The sequence below is a fragment of the Mastomys coucha genome, unplaced genomic scaffold, assembly GCF_008632895.1.
Source record: "Mastomys coucha isolate ucsf_1 unplaced genomic scaffold, UCSF_Mcou_1 pScaffold15, whole genome shotgun sequence".
In the NCBI taxonomy this organism is placed as follows: domain Eukaryota; kingdom Metazoa; phylum Chordata; class Mammalia; order Rodentia; family Muridae; genus Mastomys; species Mastomys coucha.
Window position 1 is genome coordinate 112,316,788 of NW_022196897.1, and position 10,639 is coordinate 112,327,426.

Consider the following 10,639-nt stretch of genomic DNA (forward strand, 5'->3'; position numbering starts at 1 on the left):
AAGGTGTCCCACGTCAGAAGCATCGAAGAGGCCAGCAGACATGTCAGGAGAGCTGAGTGCAGGCAAGGTAGGTAAACAAACAGTAAATGTGTATAAGATGGTGACAGTGGCCCTCCACAGGCACGACAGGCATTCTGAATAGTGCTCTAGGGGTGAGAGACTGTCCTGATCCATTGGTATTTGCTTCCCTTCTCTCCTGTGAGGATGTACATTAAATGATCGGTTGGCAATAGAATCTTTTATTTATAAAATACCATATATCTTATTATTATTACTAGAAATAGTTGTATTCATTTCTGTGCCTGGTGTGTGATCATCAAAAGACTAGGGTAAAATACAATCTCATAATGGAGAAGGAAGGTCGTTTTTGTCTACATAGAATGTGTAGTCAGTAACATCCATAATCTGACATTTTTGCATATAACCATATTTTTGGACAGTTTGTGTGATTTTGTTTCTGGCAGTACACTTTAAATCAGTGTTAACTTTTTTCTGTCTTTAACTACATACTCAAGTTGATTGCCTTAATTTTGGAAGGTATGTTCATGGAATGATATACTTTTAATTTGTTTTCTTTGTGCAGCTAACAGTGTCCTTTCCTTTTGTATAACAGCAGGAACACTAACAGCTTACTTTTACTTACATACAAGTAAATAGAAAACAATTTTGGGGGCTGGAGAGATGGCTCAGTGGGTAAGAGCATCGAGTGCTCTTCCAAAGGTCCTAAGTTCAAATCCCAGCAACCACATGATTGCTCACAACCATCCATAATGAGATTTGATGCCCTCTTCCGGTGTTGTCTGAAGACAGCTACAGTGTACTTACATATAATAAATAAATAAATCTTTAAAAAAAAAAAAAAGAAAACAATTTTGGTAGTGCAGAAATGACTGCTGGAAAGCAAAATGCTACCTTACAAAATACCAGATTTTATACCTTTCAAACAATACTTTAGTCACGTTTTCCAAATTAACAGTCCATATTAATATGATGTTTAGAAAACACAGGCTAACCTCACTATAGAACAAAGTTCCTAGTATCCAGGTGTACTGCATGTAACTGTAGGTCAGCTCACTCAGTGTCACTTAAGCCCATGACTTCAACTCTGAGTAAAGCTCAACAGAACAACAACCCTATGTGAAAATTTTCTGAACACCTACAATTAGAGAGATGAAGTTTTTACTTAAGATACAGTTTAAGTACTTCAGAACACCCAAGGCATGCCAAGTATTTGCCAACATTTTTATTTATAATAGTAGCCCGGTAAGGTAGTGAGTTTACAGACAAAACTGAGCTCAGAGGCTGTTGTTTGCCTAAAATTCCATGGGTATGAAATTGGAAGACAGCCTCTTTCCCCCTTTCTGTACTGGAGACAGTCTTAAGAACTTAACACTTTCATGTTTGTGGAGTCACTTGAGGTGCTGTAAATACCCCTACAAACCTTAGTGGCCCTTAGATTCTGACATGTGTTGGGAGAGGACACATGCAAACAGTGTAAAAAAAGGTTTGTTTGGTTTTTTTTAAGATTGATTTATTTATTTTATGTATATCAGTACACCATTGCTCTTCTCAGACACACCAGAAAAGGGCATCAGATCCCATTACAGATGGTTGTGAGCCACCATGTGGTTGCTGGGAATTGAACTCAGGACCTCTGGAAGAGCAGTCAGTGCTCTTAACCCCCGAGCCATCTCTCCAGCCCCATAAAAAAAGGTTTTAGTTTATAAATAGACCTTGCATTTTGAATATGATCGGTATAAAATTCTGTATTTTCAGCATTCTCTTGCTTATGTTTAATATATTAGAGGACAGCCCTTTTCAAGTTAATGAAAACCATGTAGGATATAAGCAGTAGAGTCTGCGAGAGCATGGTGAATATACACTAATAATTAACATTTTATACTGCATTGTAAACCAGTGCTTCACGTTCTGTTGAGTTTTATTTCTTCACTGATTCATTTTTCTCTTTAGTGGTATGAAATCCCAGATGAACTCAATTTTAAACTTGACAATAAAATACACCTTCCAGAGAGACTTCAAAGTTTTCTTTTTGTTTTTATTTTCAATCTGTTAGATTCAATAATAGTTTAACTTAGGTTTAACTTGCATATTATAAAATTTACCTGTTTGTAACATACAGTTAGTCAGTGACAAGAATTTACAGACTATCAGGGAATGGTGGCTCACACCTTTACTCCTAGGACTGGGGAGGTGGAGGCGGAGGCAGGTAATCTCTGTGAGTTTGAGACCAGGCCTGTCTATATAGAGAGCTCCAAGACAGCCACGACCACATAGAGAGCTGTATTTAAAACACACACACACACACACAAGAAAAACTTAACATAGTACATGAAACTGTTAACATAATAGAACATTTTTCACAACACCAAAATAAAATAAAATAAAATAAAATCACTCTGCCTGTGTATAGTCATGTCCTGTACCCACCCCAAAGCCTCAGACCTGAACCTACTGTCTCCATTGACTGTCTTTTCTCAGATAGTCTTTAGCAGCTGACTTCTTTCATCTAGCATAGTGGTTCTCAACCTTCTTAATGCTGTGACCCTTTAATACAATTCCTCATATTGTGATGACCCCAACGATTAGACTGTTTCATTAGTACTTCATAAGTGTAATTTGCTACTGTCATGAATCATAATATACAGGATATTTGATATTTACCCCCCATAGGGACCCACAGATTCAAAACTGCTGGCCTAGCTATTTTTTTTTTTAAATGTTCATGGATGTTTTGCCTGAATGTCAGTGCCCCTAAGGAGTGCAGAAGAGCATATCTCTTGGGAATCAAACCCATGTCTTCTGGAAGAGCAGCCAGTGCTCTTATCCACTGAGCCATGTCTCCAACCCCTTATCTAGCATGGCTTTCTATGTTCATTTCCATAGCATGTATTGGTAGCTTATTCCTTCATGTAGTAAAATATTATAGGCTCTGCACATATGCACATGTCAGTTTGGATTACTGAGACGTCTGCATTGCTTCTTGGGAATTATCTTGAATACTGCTACTGAGAACATTTGTGACTTTACTTTTGAGTGGATACTTAGGACTGGAATTCTTTTCAACCCATTTTGTTAATAAACTTAAAAACTGAAAAACAAACAAACAAACCAAAAAAACTTTGAAAGAGCCTGGTGTGGTGGCACACGCCTTTAATCCCAGCACTCAGAAGGCAGAGGCTGGCAGATCTCTGCGAGATTCAGGCCATCCTGGTCTACAGAGCAAATTGTAGGGTAGCCAGAGCTACCATCTTAAAAAACAAACAAACAAAAAAAAATAGAACAACAGCAACAAAGAGAAACTTAAAAACAAAAACCAAACAACAAAAAGAACTTCCTAAAATGTTTTCCAGTGCAGCTGCCCATTTTATACCTGTCAGCATGTATCTGTATCCTAGCCAAGACAGTTAAGTGACTGGAAGATGTAGCATATAGTTTTAAGGTACATTTCCTTAAAGGCATTAATGTTGCTTATATTTATCTTTGCTCTTTGTTTTCTGAGATAGTGTCATAGAGCCCAAACCAATCTTGACCTCATGACCTTTTTGCTTCTACACTGCAAAATGTGAGGTTATAGGCGGTCACTATCACACCCAGCTTATCTGTCTGTGAAAATGTCCTAGCCAACTTTTGCAGTTTTGACTGAGCTGTATGAATTTATAATATTCTGCCTAAGTCCCTTATTTGAAGTACGATTTGTAAGTATTTTCTCTATGATGAGAAGTGTTTCATTTAAGTGTTACAAACAGAAGTGTCTAGAGCTAGAAGCTTCAGTAGTCAGTGTAGAGACTGATGCTTCAGTATGCTACTCTGCATTTGCTTACAGTAAGAGAACACTACATGATTTTTGTAAATGGACACAGAAGAAGCTGTGGTAGGAGGGCAAGGTGGCTTAGACTAGGTCAGGAGATAATCATCTGACAGGATTATGTGGCTCCTTCTCTCACCAACCACCATGGAGAGCCTCCTCCCACTCACCAGCAGGCCTCTGTACACACTCATCTCCAGTGTTGCAAACACAGTAACTACAGAAGTAACCACGTTGTTAAAGTTTTAGGAATTGCTGTTGAAGACAGAGAGGAGTCACACAGCTTTCAGTGAGTGAGTGCTCCAAAGAGTATAACCTTGGAGTATCTCTAGTTTCTGGGCGGCGTGATAATTAACTAATAATAACTACCTGCCTCTTTTTTCTGCCAGCTAGCAGCTTCAGTCATAGTCTCTACTTCCCAGTGACCTCCAGGCTTCCTTTGGAAAGTTCTAGAAATGTTATTACATTTCCCCTTTCATTTCACATTCCTCTAACCCTCGATATAGTAGGCTTTGAGAAACACAAAACTGCCTTCATCTTTGACGCTGCCTGTAAAAATAGGGAGGGTGGTGAAGAAACTTTTTTTCTGTGTAAGTACTTTAAGCTCATGAATGGAAAATCAGATTATTGTTTTTTTTAAACTAGGCTCAAAGAGAACCTTTGACAAGAGCACGAAGTGAAGAAATGGGGAGAATTGTGCCAGGACTGCCTTTGGGATGGGCCAAGGTAAACACCAGAATTCTACATTAAAATGGATGCCACTGTGGTTTTTTGTTTGTTTGTTTGGGCTTTTTGCTTTGTTTTGTTTTGAGGCTACTGTGTTTTAAAAAGGCGTTTTCTAGTTGTCCATCCACTTTGTTAAAGAGAACACAACATTCCCCTGATGACTACAGAATGAGAACTCCTGGCACCCAGCCTCAGATGCTGACTAGCACATGAGCACCCTGGCAGTATAATTTTGAAATTGCATATTCCATTAAGGCAAGCCTAAATTTCTTTGAAAGTTTGCAAAGTGATTATTATTTTTATTCAAGTTATTTAGGGACTGCAGAATATAAAGTTTGTGGTTAGCAAATTCAAGGCCCTAGCTTTCTTTAATCACACGTGTGTCAGTCACTTCTGTGCTTATATGATTTTCTTACCATTTTGTTTGTTTATTTTTCTCTTCCAAGTTTCTTGATCCAATCACTGGGACCTTTCGTTACTACCATTCACCCACAAACACGGTTCATATGTATCCACCTGAAATGGCTCCTTCATCTGCACCTCCTTCCACCCCTCCTACTCACAAAGTCAAGCCCCAGATCCCTGCTGAGCGGGACAGGGAGCCATCCAAACTGAAGCGCTCCTACTCCTCACCAGACATCACTCAGGCCCTGCAGGAGGAGGAGAAGAGGAGGCCAGCAGTGACCCCAACAGTCAACAGGGAGAACAAGTAAGCACTCCCAGTTCTAGATCTAAAGCAGTGGCACCAGTTAAACCTGTCTGAATGTCACCTCGTAAAAGGTACAGCTTTGGAAGATTCTGTTGGGCTGGAGAGATGGCTCAGTGGGTAAGAGTATCGACTGCTCTTCTGAAGGTCATGAGTTCAAATCCCAGCAACCACATAGTGGCTCACAACCACCCGTAGTGAGATCTGACGCCCTCTTCTGGTGTGTCTGAAGATAGCTACAGTGTACTTAATTATTTAAAAAAAAAAAAAAGGAAGATTCTGTTGTTATGACAGAAGGAAAAGTAAGAAACCAATGCTAACTTAGTACATGAGAAGTTTAATCAATGTATTTAATATTAATATGGATAGGAAAGTATTGTATACATTGTTACAACACTTTCCTTGCTCGTATCATGCCCAAAGCGTGTGTGTGTATGTATACATGTGTACTTGCACTTTACAGCACTCATCTACTATATGGGTCCTGAGGATTGGACTCAGGTATCAGGCTTGGAAGAGAGTGCCTTTATCTACTGAGCTGTCTTACCACCTACGATGGTAATTTATAGGATGGTTAAGTTGGCAGTATTACCGTACTCAATTTCCAGCCTTCGTTTCTCTGACCCAGTCATACAGGAACATAGTCTCCTGTCTATAAAATGTCTTCTTTCCTCTTCCTATCTCTGCTCACAGGGTGATCAGTGGGTTTAAGCTTTCCAAAGTAGCACATCATTTTCTTGTATTTCTGCCCCTAACTGATAGGAATTGGGCACTTTTTGGGGGGTGGGGTAGAAATGCAACTGGCCTTTCATGTCCATGGCTTCTGGGCTGGAGTATAACTCAGTTAGTAGAATGCTTGCTTAACGTGCCCAAAGCTTGGGTTTGATTCAAACACTGCATATAAACCAGTAAATATGAGGTACACCTATAAGAGCACCACTCGGGAAATGGAGACAAAAGGGTTGAAGTTCAACATTATCCTCATCCAGCGTGGGCTTACATGAGACTCTGCCTCAAAAAACAAGAGCAAAAGCATATTGAATGGATTCTGTATCTAGGACTTAACCAGTAAGGGATCAAAATATTGGGGTGGGTGGAGTTACAGAAGTACTGAACACAAATAGGTGTTTGTCCTTGCCATTGTTTTTAACAGCACAACAGCTATTTCCATTGTATTGGGTATTAATGAATAATCAGAAGTGATTTAAAGGAAACAGGAAAGGATGCACAAATGAACGAAGACACCATAGCATTTTATCTCAGGCATGGAGTATCCTTACTGTTACTGCAGGAGTCTTAGATATTGAAGTTTGGAGTATATATAAATAGGTGATTTTTTTTCATATATTATATGTTGTTTGTTAATTACTAAGAATTCCAATTTATCTTTTCTGATACATCCCAAGGAAGTAATTGGCCACCTTCCTGAGAATCCTGAAATTGGTACAATTCAAATATTAGAAATCCACCGGCAGTGGTGGCTTACGCCTTTAATCCCAGCACTTGGGAAGCAGAGGCGGGAGGATTTCTGAGTTCGAGGCCAGCCTGGTCTACAGAATGAGTTCTAGGACAGCCAGAGCTACACAGAAAAACCCTGTCTCGAAAAAAACAAAAACAACAACAACAAAAAAATATTTTCGAAAAAAAGGGCTGGAGAGATGGCTCAGAGGTCAAGAGCACTAGCTGCTCTTCCTAGAGGTCCTGAGTTCGATTCCCAGCAACCACATGGTGGCTCATAACCATCTATAATAAGATCTGGTGCCCTCTTCTAGCCTGCAGACAGAATGCTGTATACATAATAAATGAATAAATAAATAAATAAATAAATAAATAAATAAAACTTTAAAAAAAGAAGTCCTTATAATGTTATTAAAGTTCATTAATTAGGCAGTGTTTTGAAGCTGTCTCATAAATAGTTCCTTTATCTTTTATAAAAGATTATATTAACAGAGAAAGAGCATGTAGAGAAAACTGGGGTGGTTTGCTGTGTTTCCCATTCTCCCCTTCATAGGAACACTAAGTGGGGATCAGGAAGACAAGGGAGTGTCCACCAGTCAGGGCACCTTTAGCCAGAAGTGCCCAGCAGGCACCTCCATGCTGTCCAGCATGGCTTTACATTTTAATGAATTTAAATGTAGCCATCCTCTGAGACTTGCCTGAATACTACAGGCTAGTTAGGTAGTACCCAGATAACCTTTGCCTCATTTGAGACCTGTTCTGTGGTTAGTATATGCCACGGACTGGGGTTTCTTACCAGGTCCCTTGTTCCGCGGGACGATGGGTTCTGGCCAGGTGTGCACGGGATTCGGCTTTGACAAACAGACTAGACACGAGTGGTGTAAGGTCTGAGTGTATTTCTCAAAAATGACATGAGGCTTTTACAATCATTGCAAAAGAGAGATGAAAAAACTGGCAGCTCAGTAGTCGAGGTACATCTGAGGCCACCTAAAACACACTAGGTCTAAAACAGCAGCCATCTCTTCTGGACTGGTGCAGCACCCCTGGGCTCCGAGTATGTTCGGGCTGCATGGTCCTGGCCAGAGTCCCGGGGGGCTGCGGGTGCGACAGCCAAGAGAATAGAGGCTTGAATCTCGAGTCCTCAATGCTGAATGCTCGAATCTTCAATGTTGAATGCGCGAATTTCGAATGCTCAATCTCTTGAATCTCTTGAATCTTGACTGGTGCTGCACTCCCCTCCCCCCCACCCCACCCCACCCCCCACTCCCGGTCCCAAGCACTCTGGGCCTGGGGGGTAGCTACGGACTGCATGAATCTTAAGTCCTAGTCCACCAAAGTTGGTTCTAATCCGAGTGCGAGGGAGTCCAAATGTTGAATGCTCAACCTAAAATGCTCAATGCTGTAGACTGTCTCACACACACTCTCAGATTAAGGTCCCGCCCATTTTAGGTAAAAACGCCCACTATGCTAATCTTTTGGGGAAGTAGAGACAGTCTCTTGCTAATTCCTAGGAGAGGTTCAGCTGTAGTACATGACTGAGAATTAGGATTTTACTTGACCTTGTCCTGGGATAAGTCTCTCATTCTGTGAGCTTCAGTGCCCAACCCACAATGCTGGAGGCAATTAGTTTGAATGGCTTAACATTCTAAGCCAGGGTTTAACTAGGACGTTGGAACATTGGTGAAGGTGAGAGAGCAATGTCTGAATTTTCTTTTTCTAGCTGTTAAGAAATGATATCTTGGTGGGCCCCTAGCACACAAGTATGAGGACATATCTGGGCTACCTCTGAGTTTGGGGTGCCAGGCAACAATGCGGAGGCAGGAGACTGATTTTCCTTGAAGTTTACGCCTCAAATACCGCCGTCACGCAAAGTGTGCGTGGCAAGTATATACTCTTATTTATGTATAATTTGCAAGAGCATAAATATCTGCCTCTTTATTTTTAAATATTTAAGACCTACTACAGTGTAAATGCTGTACAGATATAGTACTGAGGAATAGTTACAAGAACAGCCTGTACCCACCCAGTTCAGACACTGTCCTACCCTCCCCACCACCTCCTCCTGCCTCAGGAGTCTCTTTCTACTCACCCTAATGCCACTTAAATACACTATTTGGTATTTAGCAGCTGGGATCTACATATAAGAGAACACTACATATTATCCTTCTAGAATTAATGTATAATTTATAATTACACATGATTTTATCATAGTTAATTCTCTAACATTCTGGTTGAGTTAGAGTATTTCACGGTGCTAATGTCTCTGGGCCATTTGGAGAAGTTTGAAAGAGCTTTTTCCCATTGGGCAGTAGCTGAGTCTGTGGAAGCTAGAGGACATGTCTCAGGCCACCTCTAGAACCAAGAACTCATAGGAGAAGTGGTAGGCATGCATTTCACAGGAAGATCCTGGAACACAGTCAGTTAATCTAATTGTTAAATGTCTTAGAGAACACAGCAGTTTAGCCTGTGGAGTGTGGACAAGACTTTATGTGGTCCATTTGCTCCAGCTATCTGCCATCTTTAGTATGGACTCAGCTTGAGATGCTCTGCATAAGGCATCTTGTTCTTTCTTTCTTAGGCCACCATGTTACCCTAAAGCTGAGATCTCGAGGCTTTCTGCTTCTCAGATTCGGAACCTCAATCCTGTATTTGGAGGATCTGGACCAGCTCTTACTGGACTTCGTAATTTGGGAAATACTTGTTACATGAACTCAATATTGCAGTGCCTGTGTAATGCTCCACATTTGGCTGATTATTTCAACCGAAACTGCTACCAAGATGATATCAACAGGTAAAGGAACATTTCACTTCTGCAGTACACTAGTAAAAAGGGTATTTAACCAATGTTTCTGTATGCCTTACTCTTGTTTTGTATGGCTATAACATGCAAGACTAGGGAATCATTTTTGTTTGTTTATATAAAAGAATTTTGATTTTTAAAAATGTGTGTATCTTGAGTATGGCTATGTACAAATTAGAGCACACACACAAGTGTGAAGGTCAGAGGACAGCTTTCAGGAATTGGCTCTCTCCAGTGTAGACTCCAGGATTACGTCATGTCAGCTCACAAGGTGAATGCTTTACCTGCTGAGCTTATTTTCCCATAGTTGTAAAGACTGAGGGTTCAGGATGAGCATGCCAATATCTCATCAGGGCCCTTGTGCTCTCCCAGCATAGCAGGAGGCAGAGGGCCCAGGGTAAGCCTTTCATTGTGCCCTTTTCAGCACACCCAATCCAATGGCCTCTTCAGGTCATTTTCATGTTTGTTTTTTCATTGTATCTTTAGGATTATGTGCATGTGTGAGTATAGCAGCTTGAGGCATCCACAAAGAGTAAACTGGAGTTATGGACAATTGTGAGCCACCATCTAGATGCTAGGAATCAAACCTGGGTATTCTCCAAGAGAAACAGTTCCTCTTAACTAACATGGAGCCATCTCTTCAGCCCCATAAGGGCCTATTCCTAGTCTATGTGCACAACCTACATTTTGGAGGGACATATTCAGTTGCCACTCAGCTTCAAAGGAGTCAAATTAGTAAAAGAAATTATCTTTATTTGTAAGAAAAGGGGTAGTTATCCAAGCTCTGGTCATAAAGGACAAAGAAGGTAGCAGATAAGCTGTCAGGGTTACAGCTTCCATCTTTGACTGCAGCCTATTGATGTGCGTGAGCAGCAGGGCTTGCAGCCAGGATAAGAAAATGAGTTGGAGGACCACAGCAAAGTCAGGTTCAGATGTATTTGGTTCAAGCCTGAAGGTGAGTGATTCCTTTGTGTGTTATGTGTGTGGTTTTGTGCTGACATCAAGACCCCACTATAACTTAATTTTCTTCCTTTATTTTCCATAACTTTACTTGCACAGGTCAAATTTGTTGGGGCATAAAGGTGAAGTGGCAGAAGAATTTGGTATAATCATGAAAGCACTG

At 40.7% G+C, this 10,639-nt stretch overlaps 1 protein-coding gene across 1 annotated transcript in view; it reads left to right on the forward strand.

Annotated features, from left to right (window-relative positions):
• Positions 1–10,639, forward strand: part of Usp8 (ubiquitin specific peptidase 8) — a gene marked incomplete at its 3' end in the record, with an annotated part of 54,591 nt that overhangs the window by 37,253 nt on the left and 6,699 nt on the right. The window contains exons 9-13 of the mRNA XM_031373256.1: positions 4–67; positions 4,472–4,552; positions 4,999–5,261; positions 9,295–9,507; positions 10,576–10,633. Of these exons, the coding sequence (XP_031229116.1) occupies positions 4–67; positions 4,472–4,552; positions 4,999–5,261; positions 9,295–9,507; positions 10,576–10,633 (679 nt within the window). The remainder of the gene's footprint in view (positions 1–3; positions 68–4,471; positions 4,553–4,998; positions 5,262–9,294; positions 9,508–10,575; positions 10,634–10,639) is intronic.